Genomic DNA, 25,419 nt, shown 5'->3' with positions numbered 1-25,419 from the left:
CTTTCACGATGAAATTTATTAGTTGGACGTAGATGTTATGATTGACCCTTTAACGTGGTGTTTATTTACAGATTGCATATATAATATTGAAGTTTGTTGGAAAACCGAAAAAAGCATGAAAACATTCTCTCCTGTAGAAACAGACACTGCACTTGAGGACAATCAAACATATGCCATTAGTGTCATCAGTCATACTTTCGAAAAGAGCCTCGTAACTTGCTAGTCCAATTTAAGTGTTGTGCGGTATGATGCATGCACATATTATAGGGAAAATTAGCGTAAGAAACAATAGGTCGTTTACATAGGATAGGAGCAAGAGTTTTCCTCCTATATACATCCCGTTAAAATTAAAGTACTAGTATTAAGTTTTCCAAGAAAATCCAGTCTGTCGTCACACCGAATGGCTCGAAGATATTTTTTTATTGTGCAACGTGAACGATGGTTATCTATGTGAAAATTTATTCATTAGAATAAATGAAAGAAATCATGAATAGAACAAAGGTCATGCGATACCTAATATGCATGTTAAAATTTATTCACTGGCACCTATGTAGAGAGGTATAAGCAATAACCCGCGAGCGTTTGATAATTCCGCGGCCAAAAAAATTAGAAGTTTGAAATTCTTGTTATGTCTTGTTTTTTATTTTATTTTTTATAGGATTTTTATGTGTGCAATTTTTAAGTTCATTTTTTTACTTTAATAACTATTATTTTTTCAGTAAGGCAGTTTCAATTATGATTTTTTTTTGGTCGGCATAATGGCATATATTCTAATTCAGATTTTTTCTCCAATGTTTGAATAAGGATAAAGCTATCAATTAGGGCTAGTCCGACCCTAAAGGTATAAGATCCTAAAAAAGTAATCAGGATTTAGCTAAGTAAATGAGAGTAAATAAGTGGATTATGTGGTGTGTGGCCAAAAAAGTTTAAGAAATGTGTTTGGTTATGATTTCAGTCCTAAATATGGGTTTGAAGTGAAGTCGGGTCATCCGAACATCAAAAGGTGAGAAAGAATTAAAGAAGGGACATCTGTGCCACATGCCATGATGTGAGGGACACTCGCCACGGTGCACAAAGGCAACCAACATGAATTAGCTAGGCCTTTTTGTGTCATTGGCCACGGTGTGAACTATGTGCACTACAGTGTATGTCCAATTTTTCTAATATACTAGTCGTGACCTAGAGGAAAGAAAAATGAGAAAATGAAAGGCATAAGGTTTGCTTTATTAGGGCACAAATTTGAGAACCATTAGAGGCATTTTGAAGCTTCCTAGCACCCAAGATAACTATATTATGCTTTCTTCTCCCCTTTCCTTCTATTTTCATGAAAGTTAAAGTTAGGGTTTGATTTAGGAGAGTGATTTTCAATTCTTATGAGCTATGAATCTGAACTCATTGGCTAAAATAGATATAATAAAAGTGGTTTAGAGTATTTAAATTTCATATTCATGGTTTTATAAATTATTGGTTGTTAAGAGCTATTCATATTAAAAATGATAATAAATAAGGCTGTTGGTAGTGTTTGATGGCCATTAATGGTGGTTAATGGCTCATTGATGACAATGTGGGTTTTTGTGACCTAGTAAACCCATTGGGCATGAATGGGAGTGAGTTTATGACTTTAATGAAAGAAGGAATGTGGAGTGAAATGTCATAAATTTCTTGTAAAAGGATATTAATAAACATCCTTATGAAATAATTGTAGGTTGATCAATTGGTACCATTCATGCTGGAGAATAAGCTTTGAAAGTTGGCATTTTAAGGGGTAAGCCTTTGATCTCTCAAAGGTTGGAGATAAATAAATGAAAAATCTAATTTGTATAGTTATATATTAATTAATTATTTATTGAATGAGACTGTCTAGAATTTGTTGTGTGTTTGAAAACTTTTTGATGTAAATTTTGACAATCTGATGATTATTTGTGAAATTGTACTGACTTGTTGGAATAATAATATGCATGTTTATTTATGTAACTAATGATGATGATTTGAAAACATGACATTATGAAAATGAGGAATATGCAATTTTTAACATGTAAAGTATGTTGGAGTGATAAAATTGTGTGAGTATAATATGAGGTTATGAATTGTGTTAAAATGACATGTCTAATGTCAATATGTGCATAGAATGATCATTGGTGAAAGTTTCATCTAGGGAAAGGAGTAGAATAGTAAATCCATGTGGTAATAATCGCTTACCATTGAAATCAAAAATTTGCTTGGTACCAAATATTGGAATTGGGAGGTAGCTAATGTCCTATGGTTGATTCGAGACTGTTCTACTTATTCTTTGAGAGACTTGAACCTAACTAGTCTCCACTGATTCATAAAAAGGCTAGGTTAGGGGTACGACATCCTATGATTATTAGTATTAAGGAGAACCATGGTACACAAGTGAGTTAACCTTTATTGAGAAGCTCCTCACAAGCGAAATAATGGGTTAATTTGAGTTGTGAACATAGCTACCTAATAGCCACTAGTTTCATGTTAGAGGTATCAAAAGAGTATAAGGTTGGCATTGATTATATATTATAGTTCCGACCACATGATTGTTATTATTGTGGTCGGGCATGTTTTAAGGGGGACGCATGGTTATTATTATCGTGACTCCATTATGTGCATTCTTCAATATATGAGACAATATGTATTGCACGCCTAGTCATATGTTGTATTTTTGTATATAGGTATGTGATATTTGAATTTATTACCATTTGCATCCATATTTAATTGATATGCAATTGTACATGCTAGGTTGAGCATAGTTACTAAGTGGTTGTACTCACATCTCATTATTTTAACTAAGATTTCATTATATTATTTTGTCTACTTGCATTATAATTAAAAGTGTTTTGTGTATTTTGTGCCCTAAGCTAGTAATAAATGTTTGTAAAGCTTAAATAGGGCCAAAATACTAATGCAAGTAAGGTAAAGTGTATTTAAGTTGTTTTGTATAAATATTAATGATTTTATACAAATTATCTCCCCTTTTTGTTTTTTTTTTGTGAATCAAGGGGTTAAGTAATGAATTTATGTAATATGTATATTTGATTGATTATGATGTGTTGCACGAGTCCAAAATGGTTCATTGAGCATGGTCTAAGAGTTGATGTAGGCTTTTGACATATGTATTGGGTTTGGGCACCCTAATTGAAAGTTTTTATGAAATGAGTGAGTTTTGAAAAGAGTATTCAACTTTTGATAGAAAATGAGTTGATTGTGAAACTTTGCCATTAGCTAGAGTTAGGAGGAAACTCTCTGTAAATACTTAAATCACTTTAATCGAACGTCGGACGGAGAAATAAGACACATTAAAAGTTTGTCCCGGGGTGTTGTCAAATGATAGCAAAATTTGCTGTCAAATTTGTGTAATATGCCGCGACGCATAGCACAAAGGCGGACACACGAGCGACATACCTGCAGCAAGCCACGACACATGTGGTGCTTTTTGCACAATTCACTGTTTTGAAGTTTATGTGCAAATGTTTGATTCTTTCCTTGATTTTCATGCTTCTGCACAAGTTTTAAACTCTGATCCATGAATGTATAAGTATATGGAAATATTTTAAATTGTAAAAACTTGGGATTTCTATTGTGAAATTCTACAATTTTGGATAATTACCTTGATTTTGAGAGATTAGGAGCGTAATAGTAATGATAATCTTACTTGTCTATCCTAAAATTTACAAAAGGGCCCGCCTTTAAAGAGTCAAGTCTAAAGAGGTTGGTTTTATTAAGCTCAATTATACTTTAGAGCTTCATTTTGATCAACTCAACCTTGGCCCTTAGGATTGAAGGACTGGCCCTCAAAGCCTCAGTCCAATATTTTTCTATTTTTTAATTTTAAAATCTTAAAAAAGTTATTACATATAACATTAAGTTTAAAAAAATCAAATTTAAATTAACACACACAATAACAAATATAAGTTTAATAAAAAAATAACATCATAAAATCAATATTGGTAGCAATCAAATTTTACTGACATCATTAATTAAATCTTAATTATTTTTAATAATTGTCATTATCATCAATATCAATATAATTTCATTCTTTTCCTTGTAGAACCTCATCAATGAAAAATATATTAAGATTTTTATATATTTTCTCTCCATCATTGTGAAATGAGGTTAGGATTTTAAAATTAGTGTAATATTTAATTTTTTTAATATTAGAATTTACAAAAAATTATACAAGAGCTTAAAAGGGCTGACCATAACCTTAAAGGGCTGAACCTTTTATTTCAAGGCTTAAAAAGGTTAGTTTTTTTTAAAATTTTTCATTTTATATGCTAAATTAGTAGCTTAGTTTTGAATTTTTTTCGAGTTTAAAAAAGCCAAGCTCAAAATAAAAGTTAGAGCAGCTTTCTTGACCAGATAAGCAGCATGGGCTTGGTCCGTGGGCTTGGGCATGTAAGTAGGCTTGGGCTGCTCACTTTTGATGGGCGAGATTTGGGTTGATTGGGGTGACAACATGAGCAACCCTAGAACGTGAAGGTCTTGCAACGGTGTCGCTAGCATTCTTCGCACTCCCTCGCTCGTTGTCTTTCTTCTTTCTCAAGTAGGCAAATTGCTTTGTTTTTATTCAGGCTCGAAATTTAGCCGAAACGAAGTTGAAGCTTTCGTATGTAATGGCAAGCAGAAAGCTATTACGTGACTTATTCTTGTCCAAGCGATCTCATTTTGTTCAATTAACATTTCAGCAGGTTCGTTCAATATATATATATATATATATATCTTTTACCAGAAGTCCTTTCTTCTCGCTGCGATATGAAAATCTGTAAGCTTTGGCCGTTTCCACTCACCTTTTTCGCTTGTTGGGATCTGCTATTGTAGGCTTCAAGCAGGAGGCTGCGTTTGCTTTCACGGTGTTCGAGTTTTCGTAGATACAGTGTCTTTAATGAGTTCTCAAAGAAGCTGAAGGGCGAAGCTGAAAGGTAATCCATCTCTCTTTCCTTTTTTAGGCGGATTTGTCCTTACCCTATGTTCTAGAGGATATAATCGGTTCTCCAGGATTCCTCAATAACAGCCGCCAAGGAGTGGCAGACTGGTATTTGAGGTTGTTTTTTTTTATTTTTTCTTTTTAATTATCGAGTCAAATTTTAGTTTAATTGGCATAGGAGTGCTCAGTCTATAGCGGAGGGAGGGGATTGGCAGGGAGCGTGGCCCCAAGTTTTCGATTTTTTCTTTGTATGGTATAGGTCTCAGTCCCTGAAATTTATTCGAACTTTATACTGTACGGTGTGTTTTTCAATTTCGCTCCCCTCATATCTAGATATTGGCTACGCCCCGGCATTCCAATTATATGTTTGTTGCCTCTTATAGCGTACAACTTGGCAACCTTAGTGTATGTGTCATGGCTTGCATTTTTTATTATTAAACTGGTTGCTGTATGTGTTTCCATGGTCTTAGAAATCCAGAATTTCGGCAGTCGGTGAAGGAGCTCAAGGAGAAAGCAGAGGAGCTAAAAGAGGTAAAAGAAGACCTTAAAGCTAGGTAAGTATTGTATCATGGTGACCATAGTACAATGGATAGCTCGTAAATTATTGATTGATAGGCTGAGACATACTGTTGTATGTCAAGGCTGGGTCGACACTTCAATGGAAGGCCTGAGATGCTGAAATGAAAAATGCAGAACAAAGCAGGTAACTCAGCAGCTGTACAAACAAGTGGATGGAGTTTGGACAGAAGCAGAAGCTGCTGCAAAGAAGGTACAGTTGAACCTCATCTTTCATGTTGATGTGTTGCAAATAAATGGAAAAGGAATGTCAACTACTTGTCAGAGGATGAAAAAATAATTTCTTGTAGGCATTTTTTTGTTTATGGTTTATCATGTATACAAATCAGCAATATATTCCACTTTCCTTTAATTCTTATATGCTTCAATTGTCATTGGTACTTGTTGTAGGGGAGGCCTTGTCTATTTTATAAGCTGATGTGGTAAAATATGACTGCTAATTGTACTTTTTGCAGGTTTCTAACAATGTGAAAGAGAAGATTTCATCTGCAACTGAGGAGGTATGTTTATGATTTTCCAGTCAGCTAGTAATGAGAAGGGATAAAAATGAGATGGAGCAAATAGAATTGATAAAAAAAAGTTAAAAATCAGTAATTTATGGTAAGATTTAAATTTTGGAGCAGCTCAAATAGACAACATAGATTAAAAAAAAGAAAAGAAAAGAAAAAGAAAAGATAGTTACACAAAGCACGATGTTTAGCTTGCCTGCACAAAGACAAAAAATGAAGCCGTCAATTTCAATAAGCTATGTGGCTTAGGTGGCTTAAATGGCTTTATGAACAGTAACTTTGTGAGAGGAGCCACAATTTTTGCCATGGCTTGGTGGAACTACTTTCTAAGATATATTGATTCAGGTGAAAGAAAGTTCGGGCACTGGAAAGCAGAATTCGGCAGGATCAACTGGCTCTTCAGCTGAATGTGATGCTGATGCAACAGAACGAATTCAGTCTCCATCTGAGGAAGAGAAACACCAGCAATTTGGATCCAGTAATACTGCGGAATCTTTGTTTGGAAAGTTTAAGTCAACTATCTCTTCCCCAAATGTTTCATCAGCCTTCCAAAAGTTGAAGGAAGCAAAGTTGGTCAATGTGGCGAAGAAAGGATATGAAATAGTAAAAGAGGAGTTAAGTGATAGTCCAAATAGGAGAAGGCGTGTTCCTTCCACACCAAGCGGTGAGACAAGTACAAGAACTGAACTTGTTGTTGTGCCCTCAAAACAATCTTGGTGGGGTAAGAAATTGGATGAGTTCAAGGAGAAGGTAACTTAACCATCTGTTTTTCATTAAATGGTTGGTCTTGAAACTTCCTCCGTTAAGAATCTTTTTAAATTTTGCTTTTAGGTGAAAGGCCTTCCTATATCCAAGCAATTCATCAAATATAGCGATCCTGTTAAGACAAAAGGCCAGGAGGTATGTTTTACTTTTGCCTCTTTCCTTCTCCCAAAAAGTTGCTGGTTCTTCTGTTCCATTCAAAATTCCCATCTGAAGTATGCTTTGTTTGTATTGGTAATGTGGTGGTTTCTGAGATAATAGTGCTGGAATGATAGAAGAAATTGTTGTTGACTTCCAGACTATATTTTTAAATTTTATTTCTGTATTTGGAACTGACAGATCGTAGAAGACTTGCGAGAAAGATATGAGACAAGTGACAGCCCAATTATCCATAAAATACAAGAGTAAGCTTCTGATTTTCTCTACACATTCCTTTTCGTGTCATGTATGATGTGAGGCTTAAGTGCTAATTTGCTATGCTCCTTTTGTAGCATGAATGATAGCATGTTCCAGGAGACAGATGCTGCAATATCATACAAGGAAATACGTCAACGGGATCCGTATGGTCTTGCACCTTTTGCACAACTATCAAAAGTTTATCTCCTATTGTTACTCTAGCTCTTAACATCTTTGTCATTTATTGTGATTGCACGGAGTAGTGATTTCTCGTTACCAGAATTTGTGGGGGAAGTTCAGGAGGCTATAAAACCAGTTCTTAATGCTTACATTAAGGTTAGTGCTAAGTTTGCCCAGGAGTGCTGGAAATTTACACTCTTTTGTTCTCCTACCTATCAAGGTTACTTTTTTTTTTTTTTTTGGGTACCATTAATCTATTCACAGCCCAGTCTTCTGCATTCATTTTTTTCCCCATTTTTTGGTTTGGAAATTATTGTGTAGGGGGATGTTGAAACTTTGAAGAAATATTGTAGCCCTGAGCTAATAGAACGTTGTAAAGCAGAGCGCCAAGCTTACCAAAGTCATGGTATTTTCTTTGATAACAAGGTGAGATTGCATTTATCTAATCGCTTGCGATCAAGTTTGTTTTATTATCTGAGGACTGAGGTTAATATTGCATTGAGTAAGATTGATTTTAACTTAATAAAGTAGATATGATAGATGAAGAAAATTCTTGGTGAAATAATATTACATCTTGATATGGGCCATTGTACATTGCAGTCAACCAAATATAACATTAGGAACATATCTTCTGTAAGCAGAATGCTACGAAATGATTACTTATATGTCACTCTTAATAGAGGGCAAGTAGGACGCATGCTAGCAAAAACCTTTTTTTTTTTTTTAAATTCAGAGAGCTTCTTGTTGACGATGTATTAATCTGGATTAAGAGATGGTGGGGAGAAGCAGACTTTTACAAGCACCATTATGGTCAAGATTATTGTAAAATACATGCTTCCAAATATGCTTATACTATCGTTGTATCTTATATCATATTTTCTAATTATTTTCTGCTGCCTTTCCGTCTGTTCTGAATTCATTTTTATCATGCAAATTGCAAATAACATAGAGTCAGATTTATCGGTACTTATTCCAAAATAACATCTCTATTTTCTCCCTTATTCTTGTAGGCTATGTAGAAGTCATCAAATATAAAGATGCCCAACCTTTTTTTTTAGACTTGGAATAGGAAGTCACGTGTCTTTATAATTATAATGAAATGAAGATTACATTTAGTGTTTCTGTTGTTTCATGTGTAGATATTTCTACAGTAAGGTTATGGTTGAGGTGCATTTCCCTTCTAAAGTAGTGTTGTACACATTTGATTCTTGATACAGATTCTGCATGTATCAGATGTGGAAGTGAGAGAGACCAAGATGATGGGGTCCTCTCCCTTGATCATTGTAATGGTATAAAAATTACTACCGAAACTTCTTTGCTAATTCCCAAAAATTTATTCTCATGTCATGCTGTGCAAATAAAAGCTTGTCCTTCATAGCTCCTAACAGGGTTTGTCCTAATGATCCTTTTAATGATTTTCAGTTTCAAACACAACAAATCTATTGTGTACGTGATAGGAATGGGTCAATTGCTGAAGGAGGCAAGGTGAAGTATTATTGCTTTTTATTTATATTTTCAATAATGAGATGTGCAAATATGCTAGCTTCTTGTGAGGTAAAACTTCATCGCCACATATAAGCGTATCATGCAGGCATTTCCTCTTCTCTGAAATTGCATCATTAAACAAATCTTGTCAATTGAAGCCCAAATTTAAGTTGGGCACCGTAAAAATCTTAGTTTAAGTCTCACTATTTTACTGAAACATGTGACAAGTACATAAAGGACAGTAAAAAGGGCTATCTTGATACATTGATTGGATTGTTTGCTCTTTTTTGTTATCGGGGAAGGCTATTTAATTCTAATATTTATCAATAAAAAAACCCTATAAGCCTAACAGGTAATTCAGATTGGGGGCTAGTTCATCGTGGTGTTGTCTGATGGATTTATGCCTTTTCTGGTGAAACATGGAGTTCTCAGTTATCATTGATGGAAATACCATCGCATGAATGCTCATATTGAATCAATATGCAATAATCTGATTCTTGACAGAGGAGGTAGCTAAATAATTTCCCCGAACAGTGTCCTTTTAAAGGTATACTTGTAGGATCTGCTCAAAACTACGAAAATACGATGAAGGTTGATAAGACTGCTACTAGAGATGCTTGCCTGCCTGTGAGCGGTGTATTCTGTAACTAGAGATGTTTATGTGCATAAAAAGTAGCTAATTCATGGAGTGAATGAAGAAACTTTGCTTCTTGGGTATTTATTATAATTTAAACTCATGACGTTGATCCCCTTTACCAGGACACAATCCACACCGTTTTCTATGCTTGGGCCTTGCAACAAATGGAGCCAGAGGATCGCGGAGAAGATGCTATTTACCTCATGTGGAGACTAAGAGAAATGCAACAGCAGGGTGTCCAAGCCCTTATATAGTTATTCATATCCTAACCCATTGAGAATCTTGTATCATTGAGCCTTTATTTCCTGTTTACATTCATTTTTTATTCATAAAAATTTTGTAGCGGCCATTGATAAGTCACGTCATTTTTTTCAGGAAAAAAAAAAGATGATACAGAATCAAAAGAAATTTTGTACGATGAGTTCATTTTTGAATGCTCATTTAGATGTGTGGCTGTTGGGAAAATATGAATAGGCTTGTTCATAATGCTTTGTCGGCTGTGTATATGGTGGCTCATCTAGTATCCACTGTTATCACAAATCTGAACCTTGACCATGTAATGCTAAAGCTATGTACTCCCTCCGTCCTGAAGTACAAAATTTTTAAGGGAAAAATGTTTTGTTCTTTTTGCGTCTTAGAAATTTAAAGCAGCATTTATTAAAATTTTTTTCTACTACATCCTTATTTATACCAACTTCACATAAGTCTCTTTCCTTTAGACTTATTTATAAAGAGGAAAAATAAAATTTGGTTTTATTTATAAGGTGTCTATTAATTTTTAATATTTCTCTTTACATGTTTGTCTTTATTAAATATTTTAAATAAAAATATTAATAATGAGATTTAAGAATATTTGTTAGAGATAAAGGTAAAAATTTATTAAATTTTAAGGTAAAGTTAATAAATTTTAGAGTTTTTTTTTATTTTAATAAAACATGTTGAAAATAATTTATAAATAAAACTAGAAGGAGTAGGACATTAGTTAGGTTATATATATTATTTTAATTATACTCTTATTTTACTGAGTAATTAATGATAATGTTTTAAATGAGTTAAAATTTATATTTATAATAACATTATAAGTTAAAATGTTTTGAACAAGTTCTTATCATAACTTCATAAGAGTATGAACACGCTGTTATTTTAAATAAGTTAAATGTTATATTTATCATAGATTGTAAATACGGATAGGATTAGCTGGGAGATAGGCAAACTAGCCATGTGTTTGGCATAGTTTGGTATTTTTTTAAGGGTTAGTCAACCTAGGTGACCTGGGAGAAACCACCATTAACTCGGTCAATCTCATGAATCAGGTGAGTTAAACGGGTTACCCAAAAAAAATTAAAATTTGTAGAAAAATTAGATGTTCATGAGGCTACCCTCTTGAAACCTCAAATCTTCACCCCTTGTTCTTGGTGTTCTCTCCTTTTTTTCAACCTTTGTCTTTCTCTGCGACGTTCTCATCTTTGTCTTCTGTTGACCTTTTGGCATCCTCATTTGCGATTATGTTATTTGGTTCTCTTGGAGTTCTCGTTTGTGACTCATCTATTTGGTTGCCTTCTCTTCTTGATGTTTGAAGAGGGGAAATGAAATGGCGTATGAAGGAACTGAGGAAGAGAGAATGAGGTGAAGGAAGAAGAGTGAGAGAGGGAAGTGATGCTGATGACTTTTCAAGAGATGACTTTTGAAGGAGAGAATAAAATGAAAAAGAAGAGGGAGGGAGGGAAAAGCGAATAGGGCAGGCGGGCAAGGGAGTAGTTAGTTTTCAAGAGATGTGATGTAAAACATGAAAAATCGTGATTGCAAACTTGGAAATGACAAAATTAAGTGAAAAAAAATAAAAAAATTAATATTAATAATGAGCGAAATAATTTTTCATTATTATGCATTACTAATTTATTATTTTATTATGATTAGTCTATCTATGATTTAACTCTTAATTTGATTTTGGTTGAATTATTGACCTCTGTCCTAATGCTTTGGCTGATTTAATGATCGACCGATTTTAAATATCTTAATATTTATCACACTAAAAGGTACAATGGGAAAGATGTGAATTTTTAAAAAAAATTCAAGATTTTAACATATTTTTTTTTATAAATAATTAGTTAACAATACTTAAGCCCGGAGGGAGTATGAAGCTTTGGGGATAAAGTTAATAATGTGATCTATATTTTTATGTATTAATTGTATTTCTTAATGTGTATTAATACTCTATTCATTTTAAATTCTAAAACACTTTTGACATAGATTCGATTTCTCAAAATATAAAACACTTTGACAAAAATAAAGTTTTATTAATAATACTTTTTCAATACCACCCTTTTCATATATTCTTTTTCTTTAATATTTTTTCACAAATGATATATTAAATTAAGAATATTTTTAAAAGTTTATATTTTTATATTAAAAAAGTAAGATTGTAAAGTATCTTAAATGAACTTTATTATATGTGTGATTTTGTCTGAAAATGTCTAATAATTTGAATCAAAGGGAGAGTTTTAAAAGAAACATTTTGAGAGTAAGGGAGTATTTATACAGACTATAGATACATGATATCTTTTTTTTTGGGCCAAGGATACCTGATACTCTCTTCGATCCAAAATATAAATAGTTTTTGAAAAAAAAATTCACATACCAATAAAGTCATCATTTCCATAAAAATATATATTATTTTTTTATTCCTAATCCTAATTACCAATGTATTCCATGATGAGTGAGGTATACATTTATATAAATATCTAAGTCAATAAATATAAGGGGTAAAATAGAATTTATTTATTTTTACATATACTAAATTGCTTATATTTTGAACCAATATTAATTAAGGAGGAATGCTTATATTTTGGACTAGAAGGAGTATCATTTAAGAACAAATCAAAAGGGACTACCATATGCCAATAATGTGTGAATATACCCAATTATCTTTCACTAGTTGATTAGTTTGTTTATTATATGGCGTGTCAGTGTAACATTTTAATTTTTAATTCCTTGATTAAATTAATTAACCAAGAGTAATTTGGTAAAGTTAGGTATTAACTGGCTTAACGAAGGTTATTGATGGCTAACAAGTCTAAAAGTCTTAAGTATAGCTTGTGGATTGGGTCTAAAAGTCTTTTGGTTTACTTGGGCCCAAAATAGGAGAGCAATTGGATTAGGCGCTCTTTATGCCATCCGCCATGGCGAAGGTACTATGTACTATGGTGGATGGTTAATTTTTTAAATAAGAAAAATTAATTTTTTAGTCCTTCAACTTTTAACTCGTAATTTAGTTTCTCAACTACTTAGTTCCTCAACTTTTAACTTACTTATAACTCGATTCTTATTTTTTCAAAAATTTTTTAAAATATTCTTATCAAATAAGAGAGATAAAAGAAATTCTCATATATTTCTCTAAAATACCCTTCTCTTGCCCTTTGATGTGTGATTTAAACTAACATAAAAAAAGAAACTAATAAAAGCTCAGGGGATTGAGTTATAAGTGAGTCAAAAGTTGAGGGAATGAGTCATAAACAAGTTATAATTGAGAGACCGAGTCACAACGATTCATAGTTGAAGGATTAAGTTACAATTAAGTTAAAAGTTAAAGGATTAAAAGATTTTTTCTTTTAAATAATTAGGTCATGATTTGCAACTATAGAATAGAGAAGGGGGAAGAAACTGAAAATAGGATGATAGGATAAGCATTTAGTCTGCTAGGGCACAAGTCCTTTGATACCCTAAAGTGTTTCTATTTTGGTTTTATCTTGGTAAGCCTTTTATCTCCTTTCATCTTCCATCTACATGAATTTGAATCGAGATTTAGGATTGGAAGATGAAAATTTTTGAACCTAGGGCTATAGATCCAAACTCATTAGTCTTAATGGGATCAATAAGAGTTGTTTTAACATTCTAAATATAGTTTTAAGGATTTTACAAGGTTGTGAGCTTGGGTCTTGGTTTTTGGATGAATCCTAGCTACTATAAGTAAGATTTTGAGTTCTTAAGAGACATATTAGTTGTTATTTAAACTTATGAGAGCTAAATAAGGTTAGTGAAAGTTAATAAACTCATTGGATGTGAGTTTGAGTTTGTAATTGGGAAGTTGAGTTGTTAAAGTGTGAGTTTAGGAGTTGAAAGTTGTAATTATGTAGTTGATTAGTGATGATGATTGTTATTACATATAGATTCATAATGTAGCATGTTGTTTAAGTTCATTGCAAGCTCAGGAAGCAAGTTGTTATGGGTAATTTTTGAGTTCTTAAAGGTTTAAGATAATCAAAAAAATTATATATCTTGCTATTTCTCATTAGACTAATTATGGTCTTCATGAAAATTGAATAACATGTTTTCTATTTAAATGAACTTGTTTATTGTTTTAGAAAAAAGAAATGCAAGTATGACTTTAGTATCAACAAGAAAAGATCATTGTGCAAATGTTAATATATTATTGAACACATGAATTTGAATATTGTGATTGAACTTGAGATTTTGTGATAATATATGCATGCTTGTGTTAAATTTAATATACTTAGAGTTTCTAGTATGCATGCTAATGCCTTGTGCATTGTTGTATGATCACATATTGGGCAAGAGATTGCCCTAGGAAGAGTAGTACTTTTTTTCCATATGAATATCTACCAACATCATGGGTGGCCTTGAAATTGGTTTAAGATCATGTCTTCCTGAATTTCATCCAAAAATGGGTATAAGCGTGGGTTGCCTAGGCCCTTAGTCATTGCATCTTCATGTGTTGGGTGCACTGTAGGACTTGTAAGACCCAGTGAATTTGAGAATTGGGAGAATATATGATTTGAGAGTGAATGTATCACTTTTGGCCAAGCAACTCCTCACGATTGGTGAGCTTGAGCTAGTCTCTTCACATAGACTTAATCCTATTAAATTATCAGCCTAAATTCAATCGACAATATATAAAGGAGAAAAGGAGTGATTTGATCATGTATCGGTAATATCATGTGATGTGATATTATGCTATATATTTGGATGATTTTTAATGCCTACTTTACATGCCTTAATTAATTTAATTTGCATGTGCATGATTTAAAGTTTTTCTTAGTTATTGAGTGATTATACTTTTTTCTATTCTACATTTTACAGGAACTAACTCCAGGAAAGACAAGGAAAAGGATTTGGAATCTTAAGAGTTCACATTCTTACTATAGGCCTCCTATTTTAGCTTTTATATGTTCATTTTGATAATATAATTCCCAACTAGAACAATTCTTTTGTTACTTGAACTATTACATGATATATGTGTGGCTTTAATTGAATTTAATGCCTTCAACTTTGTGCATGAGCTATGGTTGTCTAAATAGGGCCTAAATACTTGTGTAAGTATATTTATTATAGTTTTAAAAATAGACCAGACCGGCCATTTCAACCAGTTGAACCGAAAACAAGCTCTTAGTCTAGTTTGGTTGACATCCTAAAATTGGACATCAGGGAATCGATCAACAACTGGTAAAACTATTTGAAAGGACCAGTCCCATAAGACTAAAATAAAAAAAATAAAAAATAGGCCAAAAACTAATATGTTAAAAGTTTTGGGCCATGAGTTGTAAATTTTACAAAAGTGAAGTTCTAGCATATTACATTCTATGCTTGATCTATCCTACTCTTTATAGACATGCGAGCCTTCCTTCCCTTATGATATGAGCAATATGGGACCTAGTAAATATTTATATTTAAGGGTCAACTTGTACTTAAATGTCAGCTAAACAGTCAATATTTAAGAAATTTGATAGATTGATCACTTTTGCACCAACTCTAGTAACATTATGGGTATTTTTGCCCCCTTTTTTCACTTTAGGCTATTAGATGTCCTTGGCTAACTACCTCATGGGTATTTTTGCCCTTTTTTTAATCCACATCAACAAAGACTGACAGATGATATGCGCAATCAGCATTTAACATCGAAAACTAACGATATTAGAGCAAAGTTAACTGTTTGGTCATGTCTACACCCACTCATGTAACATTATAGTTATTTATGCCATTTTCCTCACTTTATGATAATAGGTGCCCGTGGCCGACTACTTTAGGTGTAAATTTATCCTTTAACCCTTAATATTAATTATATATTCATCAACAAGAGATCATATTACCAAGAATTTATTAATTTTTTAAGTATAAATATTTACATATATTTCTTATCTAATTATGATTCATAAATTAAAAGATTATTAATTTAATATCAATTGATTCAACCATAGCTCGACCACTATTCGACAATTGAATTGTGAACTAATACCTAGCTCACCTTAATGACCAGTTTGATTTTTAAAACTTTAATATTTATGTTATTTTAATGATTGCTTGTGATGATATTGGAAAATTTAAAGTGTTTTATGTGATGGTATATTGTACAGATTGTCCAATATCTTTGGGGTTTGGTCTAGGTGGTTAGTCAGGCTTTTAGAACTTGGTTAGGGTTTTAAACACCTTTAGACGTGATTGTGTGTGAAAAAAGAGTATTTTTTATTCTAAGTGTCTAACTTTTTGGTATGGTATAATTCAAAAATGAAACTAGTGTCATTAACTAATTTACGGAATAAGCTTTCCATAAACACTTAAATCACTTCAATCAAACATCAAAAGGAGGCTCGAGGCATGTAAAATAACCTAATTACTCTACCAAATTTAACCATCTAGCCACATATTACTACGGTGATTAGGAATTAACCATCCTAGTCATCTAATGTGCACTAGTCACTTAAGTACTCAAATTAAATTAAAAAATATCCTAATGTGTATAGGGAGCAATCTAGGTTGAATCTCTTGTGGAGTTGATTAAAAATTCACACCTTGATTATTTAAATCTACCAAGAACAACAACAATTTGATTGGGTTGATTGATTAGGAATTAAAGAAGTAAAGATTAAATGAAAACTATTTCTTTAGAATTTTTAAGATTTTGAATAGATTTGGAAAATGATTGAAATGTGTGATTAAAATACAAAACAATAGTCTTCTTAGGCACATGAACTCCCTCTCTTATCCTTGCTCTATCTAATTAACTTTCTCGTAACCCTAATTAGCTTTAAAGTCATCCTAATAACCATTAAGAATCTAGCACTTTTAGATTCTTTAGATTAACTAGGACCTTAGATTAAACCTTAGAACTAATTATGATTAAAAATGACCAATTGATTATGAAATTAATTGCCAATTTTAGCCTTTGCCTTAACCAAATGAGACCTCAAATTAATTAAGAAAATGATTAGCTTTAACCAAATGAGACCTCAAATTAATTAAGAAAATGATTGGTCTATCCCAAGTGTGCTTAATGCAAAACTGTGACTCACAAGCTCACAAAAGACAACTAAAAATTAAATGCAACAAGGAATTGAATAAAATAAAGATTTAGATAGCACCCAAATCACTATGATAGCACCTAAATTGGAAAATAAACAATATAATAACCTCATATAATACTCAACCAAGTATTAAAAATTTAATTCTAACAACCATTGTCATTACAATGTCATAAGCATCAAAATTCAAGGAATTAAACAAGAGGTAAGAGATAAGAGAAACTCTCAAAATTTAAGAGCTCAAAGAGAAATCATCCATGCATCCTAAGAGAGAAGCTAAGTCTAGCCACACCTCATTAGCATCCCCATAGCTTCTCCTTGTTGACCAAATTTAGAAACCACTACGGATGAATACCTTGAGATTTAGCTAAGACGAAAATGAGGTGGATGATGAATTTTTTTATTGGGTTTTTGTCAAGACTATTAGGGGAGTTGTATGGTAGGTTTGGATGGTGAAATAAAGGTTTTGAGGTGGAGAAGTGGTGGAATGGAGGCTAATGTTTATGGGTGTTTTTGAGAGCAAAGATCAAGATGAATGAAGGTGGAAGATGAGTGAAAATATGTGAACAAAGGGGTTGATAAAGCACAAAATTCTAATGTTTGTGGGGTGTTTGAGGCTTTGAATGATTGATCCAAGGGCTAGGATTCATGCCCACCAACTACCCTAAAGTGATTTGAGCCTTATGTGCATCTAAAGGCCCTTTCACATGGTATTTCATTTATGACTATAAATTTTAGGAATGGGTTATTTAAATGACAATAAATGGAAATGAAAGGTATCTAATAATCTAAAAATGGATGGAGAAATGTGAAAATAACATGATGGAGATGAAGCAAAAATACATAACAAAAATAAGAAAAAAGGGAATTAATTTTGAAAAATGGAATTGTTATAACTATTCTTGTGATTTCTTGAGATTTTATCAACCATTTGTAACTTTTTAATCATCAAAATAGCTCATTAAAGGGCTCCAATTTTGTGCAAAGGGCTGCTATCATCATCCAAGAGCTTTCAATAGCCTAAAACACATAATGAACTCATTAAATAGCAATTTATGCATAAATAATTTTATGTGTCATATGAATTTATCCAATTTAGGTGTAAATTATGAAAATAAAGTGAAGTGAATTAAAGTGATTAAATGAAAGATTAGGAGATTAATTTAGTTATGAGAAATTTTCTAGGATTTATTGATTACAAAAACTAAACTTAGTATACTTTCAAAGTTAATGGAAAGTACAGTTAAAGCATAAAAAGTGTGTATTTTAAAGGATGTTTTAATACATAACTCACAATCTAAGTTGAATTAACTCAAATTAAACTTATGAAATTAATGAAGAATTAAAAATTAAAAATTAATTTTTATATTTTTTAAAATTATAGTTTTGCCTTTAAACTTTTAGAATTTATACTTTGCCCTAAAAGTTATGAAAATTATAAAAGTAGCCCAAATGATCTTAATGCTTCTAATACGGATAAAATACCCCTAATAGTGTCAAAAGTTAGGGAAAATAATATGAAAATGACATGAACAAATGATAGTTATCATCATCATACCACAATAAAAAGAAAACAACTGCAATTTAAAAAAGCTAACCTTAGTAGAAAAGAAAAAACCTAGGTTGAAAGATATAGTAATTATCATCCAAGATGAGTTTTTACTTGTTAATACTATTTTGTATTTATAAATCACAACAAACATATAAGGTACGATATCATCATATTACAATATCACATCTCGTGATATTTTTTAAATTCATGATTAGCAACTCCTTATCTCTTCCATATACTGCTAATCAAATCTATGAGCCAACAATTTGATAGAACTAAGTTTGTATAAATAGACTAGCCCAAGCTCACTAATCATGAAAAAACACTTGACTAAAGATGCTTCACTCAATCTCAAACCACTGATTCCTCTAATTCTTGAATCCATTGTGTTGTCACAATGCCCTACCCCACACTTAATCCAGGGTGATGTTAAGGGGCAAAAGTTCTAGGTAACCTATATTTACACCCATTCCTGGGTGAGATTCAGAAAAACCCAACCCAGGAAACCAAACATCAAGGCCACCGATGATATTGGTTATGTAATTCCATAGGGAAATAATGTCTACTCCTCCTACAGTGCCACTATGCACAATTATCACCATGCATTATCATACCTCATAGCGTAATGAAATTAACCAAGCATGCATATAACCACATAGTTATAATAGGCATGCATATAAATCTTCCCATTTCAAATAAAATCTTTCAACAAGATATAACATTTTCCAACATAATAAGCTTTAATGGAAAATTACAAAAACCTCACTGGCATTTATTTTCTAAAATAATAATTAAGTTTATATTTAAATAAATTCACATGAGTCATATTCGCAAAACAACTTAAATTAATCTAACAAGCAATAGCATAAGTTAAAAATCATCCAATTACCTTAAATCTTTAAGAATTCAAAAGTTAGCCCTAACACAACTTACATCTCGAGCTGGGATTGAGCTCAAAACTCATATAACAATGATAATTTACAATTATCAACAACCAATATCACTAGAAAAAAAAAACTTAATTCTCACTTCCAACTCCTATACTCACATTTTCCTCACTCTAGCTTCCCATTCACAAGTTTAAATTTACAACCAAGGAGTTTATTAACTCCTTTTAACTCCCAATAGCTTAAATAACAATGAATATAATGCCTAACAACCCAAATTTCATTTAAAAGTGTTTAGGGTTCGTCCAAAACTTTAGACCTAAACTCATAACCTTGTAAATTTTAAAAAGATAGGTTTAGAAATGTTAAATGACTCTCATTAATCTCATTAGAACTAATGAGTTCAGACCCATTGCCCTCTAGGTTTGAAATCAACATCCTTAAAGAGAAACCCAAACTTAAAAAACATATGGAATAGAAGAGGAAGATGAAGAGAGATGATTACCTTGAGTGTTGAAGCTTAAATCTCCTTATATTGGCCTAAAAGGTGTGCCCTATTAGAGCCAAGCAACTCCTTCATCGTGCCTCTCTCAAACTCTTTCCTTTTCTTTTTGCAATTTGTGAAAACGAATTGTTGATTCAAAATTTTTAACCATCCATTGCAATACATGGTGCATTTACTACAGAGGATGGCACATAATAGACCAATTCAAATTTGCTCCTCAATCTTGGGCCTAAGTGGCCTAAAACACCTTTGGGCCCAACCCATAGGTTGTACCCATATTCGATAGATTTGTTAGTTATCACTAACCATCATTAAATCAATTAATACTAAATTTTGCTTAAATACCCTTGATTAACTAACTTAATCTTGGAATTATAAATTCATGATGTTACATGTTAGAAGTTTGACCCCATAATTGTGTCATGATAGCAAAAATGCTATCACATTCTATGTAGTATGTCACAGAGCAGGACACAAATAAGATCTCATCCCGATATGGTGTGACACTGACATGTTGTGGCAAAAACTTCTAAATGTTGAAAGATGACATTTTTACCCTTTTTCACTACTGTTCTCAAACCAAAGTTTGTCTCATGCTTCCAAACATGTTTGAAACTCTAATTTATGAATGATCAGGCCTTGATGTGCTTTGAACCACTTGCTATCTTGAGGCCCTAATGATCAATTTACTTATACTCTATCGTGATGGGTTTTAAGCTTTTCTAGTATACTTAGTAGCTATTAAAATAGTTTTAATTCTTTTTACCATGATAGAGTCTATTCTACCATAGCATGGTCTACTTGTTTGTGTTTATTTCAGTACAAATTATAAGTTTAATTTTATTAACTATAGTATACCTTAAATTTGGGTCTTTTCTTTTTGTTTTTTTTTTTGCTATGGTTAGCTCTTTTTAACTATAATTAATTTCTTTCTACCATGCTAAGGTTGCTAAACTGGTTAATGTTGAACCCTCATTTTAATAATTACAAAATAAAGAGAAGATTATGTTTTACAAGTTAATTAATTATGATAAAATAAGGGTAAAGTAATTAGCTAAGCATTTTAATATAATCTGATTTAAGTGGGTTAGCACTAGTACCTTAAATCTTGTACTCAATCAATTTTTAAACCTCATATCTCAAGAATTCTTATTCTCTATGAAATTGTAACTAAGTTAAGTATTTAACTTAACACTTTGAATCTTTAAATATCCTTCTAAAAGGTTTTCAAGCTAAGTCTTTTGTCAAAATTCATCTTCTGAATTTTAAAATCTACCTAAGTATTTTTAGCATTAGTACTGTGCTATTAGCATTGGTGCTATTCTTTCTTTAGCACCAGTAGTACTTTTTAACACCAGTAATACTTTCTAGCACTTGTACTACTTGTGTTTCTTTCATTCACTCTTTACAATTCTTTAGCACTTGTGCTAAATATCAATAGTAATACTATTTCTACTTTCTTTAAAAATTCTAAATGTTCTATTTACTAGTTTCACTGGTTAACACCTGTGCTATTTGATAGCATTGGTACTATTCTCTAGCTTTAATTTTCAAAGAGTTTGGTAACACTTGTGTTATTTTCATCTCAACAGTGGTACTAATCCTAATAGCACCAGTACTAAGTCAAAGTTTCATGTTCTGTTTTACATTCCCAATCTTAAACTCTTGCGATCAATTGTGTTCACTCTATAACTTTCATAAAATCCTTCCAAACTCAATTACTGATTAGATTAAACTTTTGTGATTCATTCTTGATTTATAACACCTGTGCTAAAATGCTATACTGGTATGAATATTCACCTACTTCTGTCAGAGCATTTAATGTTATAGCAATTTCCTTGCTTAAAGAGAAACATCAGCCGTAAAGCACTCTTTTATTGCTTCAATCACCAGAGAAACTCAACGAGGTTCCTTAAGACTCAATGTAAACTCAAATAGTAGAAGTCAAACCGAAATAAATCATCTATGCAAACTCTTCTCTTTCATCTCATGTATTTGGTGATATTGATTATATACTTCTCTTATTATTTTTGGAAATTTTAATTAGCTTTATTCATCCTCTCTTAAGGTCATTTATAGTTAATTTCTAATTACCATGGTAGGTTATGGTGTTATTATTAAGTTAGTGGATCAACCTAAGCAATATTACAATTGGACTATTGGCTAAATAATCTTCCACACAAGTAACAGGATAGCTTGGCAATTTTTGTAACGCTTGTGCCAAAAAAAAATAGATAAAAGAAAAAATAATTAAAGTCCATTTGTTTTTCCTTAAAGTATTTAAAGAGGAGCACCTAGTGGTTTAAAGTCCTTGTTACAACAATTTTACCATTTAAGTAATTAAAACAGATTATTTTTCCCCAACATTAAACCTTCATAAAAGTCCATTAATTAACATTAATGGGACCCACTTTTAAAATATATGATAGTGACTTGGCATTTTGGTCCAACTCTCAGTCTGGAGAAAGGTCTCTCTCTTTTTTTTCTCTCCTTTTCCCTCCTTTTTTTCAATCTTTATCATTAATTTTATTTTATTAAATAAATTTATTTTAATTATAAATTTGATGGAGGATGAGGATTGAGAAAAGGCGGGAAAAAGAGAGAACAGAAAGGGAGATCCCTCGCCCCTTTCGGTCCACCATTACCTTCTTACTATCCCCAGTCCCAAACAAGTACACCCCGATCTGCGTGATTTTGCATCCCCAAGCTTTAGCTCAACGCAAGTAGTTGAGCACAAATTAAACAAAGTTAGCCGCAACGAGGCATGTGAAGCCGTGGACGACACAACCGGTGCTGTGAAATTCATCGCCACCAACAACCTCTGCGGCACGGCGGCAATCGTGAGAGCATGTGCTACAAAGCTATACGAATTGCAAGTGCTGGCGGACAGGAACCATGACGATCCCGAGAACATGACCCAATTAAACTCCTGCTTCCTGCAATTTTAGAAGATGAGGGTTTCGTGAAGATGCTGCGATGATGATGACATGACAGCTCTCCTTTAAGCCTATAATTTTTCTATCTGAACAGATGGGCTAGCAAAACATGATTAAAAAATTAAAACATGTATCATTGATGAAGCTAAAATCGCCGACCTAAGGATCTACCAAATTTGAAAGAAAAAACTTCACAGATATCCCATTGATACTTATCTTCATCAGACAACCAATTTCAATAAAAATAGAATACTGAAGTTCAAAGATTCAAGCAAAAATGCAATTAGAAGCGGAGAGAGAAAGTCGAACAATGGAAATGGAAGTAAGAGGAAGGGGAAGCAAGCAATGATGCTACAAATTCTACCGATGGGAAAAGAAGACGCTAGAGGAATGAAGAGAGTGACGAGAGAGAGCGAGACAAAGGATAAGTTGCAAGGGGAAAGAGGCAGAGGGTGAAAAGTAGAACTAGATGGTGGGAGGGGGAAGATGACAAAGAAAAGTTTTTTTTTTTTTAATTGTTGAAATAATGTAAATTATAAAGAAAGCCTTTTTTTTATTGTTGAAATAATGAAAATTACATGGTTATTAACCAGGATTAACTTATGTGAGTATGGTGAGACCCATATCTCACATTAACGAACCTCACTTATCATTTAATAGTAAGAGTAAAATTGCACAATTTTAATTGCTTGAAGAGTAATATTATTATGACAAAAGCTTTATATCACTAAATGCTCATATTCAAATACTTTTAAAAGTAAAAATGAATTTTAACTTAAGAAAAAAGTGGTTTTACACTCAAAGGCATGGACTCATGAGGAATCTGATCGACAGTGTTAACGAATATCTGTGTAATTTTCAAGGGCAATGCCTCTGTTCAAGTTCAATTTTTGTGAGTCCGACAAAAATTGAAGTTGCATCTCCCAGGTATGAATTCATGCTACGAAAATTGGAAAATTACTCGGTTTTCGGCGGCCAGTAAATACAAGGCATATATAAGCTCGATTTTGTTCCCAATATTTTTAAAATTTTACAGTAGAAATCACAAGAAAAAAATATTTTGGAAAAAATAAACACCTAGACTAGAGATGTGAACGCCACCCATTCCTCAAGTGCTGAAGGACCGCGCATTTCTTCCTAAAAAAAATTCTGTTCTATCCTTTGCTCACACTATCCACAATATTTACGGCACATCTTTGAAAGGAAACCACGGATTTCTATTCAGTACTTGTCAGAAAAGCAATAATATTCTCCGTGTATGGTGTATACTGTATAATTGTAATTTTTACGCAACTAAAGAATATATTTGGCAAAGCAGATTCACGACCTACCAACAAGTCAAGACAAATTAGACAATCACCAAAGAAAAAAACTAACCCAAGGTGCAATAAAATAATAGGAGAGTGGTTAAGAGTCAAGATCCGCTTAAAATTTAAGCCACTCCATTGCTGCTAGACGATGTGTACGCCATCCATTCCTCAATGAGAATTCTCCACTGGGAAAGGAATCATCCAATATCTTTGTTATAAAGGAACCGAGTTGCCACTTGTACATGATACGAGTACAACTTAGTTGAACCTCTGCGAAGCCTTGCTCTGCTTCTCTTCCATGTCGTGCCTGAGTCTAAAGCTTCCTCCTGCTCGAAAGGTATGGAAAAATTTCACTTGTACAATTGGAAAACTTCGCAGGATTAACAAGTCCAAAGCCATTAAAAAACCCAGAAAGCATATGAAGAGGAGTATCCTTGTCTCATCCACCAAAAGGCCCTACAAGCTGCCTCCTAGGCGTTTCAGCCAGAAAAAGATACCAGGATTCAGGAGTGTTTTCTATGGCTTTCACAAGAAACCTGCGCCTGTTTATATTGACAAGCTCTTTAAAGAGCCGATCTGTGATGCAGTGAAGCATGTGAAGCCAGATGTGGCAGAAAATCCACCACACGAAAGGCTTCAAAGCTTCGCGATGAAGCAGAGGAAGTAGCAGGAACAAGCAATCGAGGTCGTGGATTTGACAGAGACAGAGACAGCAAAGCTTGCACATCGGATGATATGTGGGAGTCTCTGGCCTTAGCCTCGCCTCTGATGCAGGGAATAAATGAAAGAGCAGAAAAGTTCATAGCCCGGTTCAGGAAGGAGATGGTGGCTCAAGAGATATTAGCCAGAAATTTATAGTACTTAGAGTTAGACTGGGTTTCTTATGATGTTTCCGTTGCAAAAATTGAGGATAGCATTAGAGATAAGGATTTCGGTGAAGTTTATAGATTTAGTTAGCGATGGTGATTAATGTACATAGAGAAACGAACTGCGTGTATGATTTGTTTCTCTAGTGTAGAGCCTGTATGTCGACTCTCTAAGCACTATAAGATTTGCTTCTCTTGTATTTTATGTTACGAAAAATTGGGGAAAATATGTGAGATAATCTTGAAATTTCATAGACGAGAACAGAAGTTAAAGCGTTCAATGACAAAAGTACTTCCATATATCTGCACAAAAATGTCCCGGGAATGAATATGCATGAAACCTTAAGGCTGGTTTGATGTTATCAAAAAAAAAAAAAAGTTAAAAATAAGACTGATTTGATTTTAGGGAGAATATTATCCAAGGACCATTGCTGGGACTTATTTATAAATCAAACACAAAACAATCTGTAATATCATTGCAAGGTCTTCAGGTTGAAGTGAAATTAAATAAAAAAGAAAAATGATCACAATATCCTTCTTTAGTTAAATTGAAATATTGAACAAGACAC

The 25,419-nt window shown here is 32.7% G+C and overlaps 2 protein-coding genes across 3 annotated transcripts; both read left to right on the top strand.

Moving 5' to 3' along the window:
- The first annotated feature begins 4,489 nt into the window (after window positions 1-4,489).
- Window positions 4,490-9,972, top strand: LOC129294460 (mitochondrial import inner membrane translocase subunit TIM44-2-like). Of its 2 annotated transcripts, none has more exons than XR_008589397.1 (14): window positions 4,490-4,700; window positions 4,831-4,931; window positions 5,407-5,490; window positions 5,630-5,705; window positions 5,968-6,012; window positions 6,367-6,771; window positions 6,853-6,921; window positions 7,123-7,187; window positions 7,275-7,343; window positions 7,443-7,515; window positions 7,681-7,785; window positions 8,593-8,648; window positions 8,782-8,844; window positions 9,604-9,679. XR_008589397.1 is itself a non-coding variant. In XM_054932857.1 (14 exons), exons 1-14 carry the CDS (start codon window positions 4,626-4,628, stop codon window positions 9,733-9,735), a joined length of 1,434 nt encoding a protein of 477 aa, XP_054788832.1. In that variant the 5' UTR covers window positions 4,492-4,625; the 3' UTR covers window positions 9,736-9,972. The 2 variants fall into 2 exon arrangements, 1 of the variants encoding a protein (XP_054788832.1); XM_054932857.1 differs by having other exon boundaries at window positions 4,492-4,700; window positions 8,577-8,648; window positions 9,604-9,972.
- Window positions 9,973-24,112: 14,140 nt separating this feature from the next.
- Window positions 24,113-25,117, top strand: LOC129287267 (uncharacterized). The gene is made up of 2 exons (XM_054923474.1): window positions 24,113-24,647; window positions 24,692-25,117. Exons 1-2 carry the CDS (start codon window positions 24,283-24,285, stop codon window positions 24,840-24,842), a joined length of 516 nt encoding a protein of 171 aa, XP_054779449.1. The 5' UTR covers window positions 24,113-24,282; the 3' UTR covers window positions 24,843-25,117.
- The last annotated feature ends 302 nt before the right edge of the window (window positions 25,118-25,419 follow it).

Source organism: Prosopis cineraria, unplaced genomic scaffold (assembly GCF_029017545.1).
Source record: "Prosopis cineraria cultivar Desert tree isolate PC_DT_omini unplaced genomic scaffold, ASM2901754v1 PC1, whole genome shotgun sequence".
NCBI lineage: Eukaryota > Viridiplantae > Streptophyta > Magnoliopsida > Fabales > Fabaceae > Prosopis > Prosopis cineraria.
The sequence above is the reverse complement of the archived record's forward strand: the minus strand, read 5'-3'. Positions and strand labels throughout refer to the sequence as shown.

Excerpts from the sequence above, each read along its gene's own strand:
- LOC129287267 (XM_054923474.1), top strand. The coding sequence starts at position 24,283 with ATGTCGTGCCTGAGTCTAAAGCTTCCTCCTGCTCGAAAGGTATGGAAA. Across the intron at positions 24,648-24,691 it reads TTCGCGATGAAGCAGAGGAA|AGACAGCAAAGCTTGCACAT; the intron begins GTAGCAGGAACA and ends TGACAGAGACAG.
- LOC129294460 (XM_054932857.1), top strand. The coding sequence starts at position 4,626 with ATGGCAAGCAGAAAGCTATTACGTGACTTATTCTTGTCCAAGCGATCT. Across the intron at positions 5,491-5,629 it reads AAAGAAGACCTTAAAGCTAG|AACAAAGCAGGTAACTCAGC; the intron begins GTAAGTATTGTA and ends TGAAAAATGCAG. Across the intron at positions 6,772-6,852 it reads TGGATGAGTTCAAGGAGAAG|GTGAAAGGCCTTCCTATATC; the intron begins GTAACTTAACCA and ends TTTTGCTTTTAG.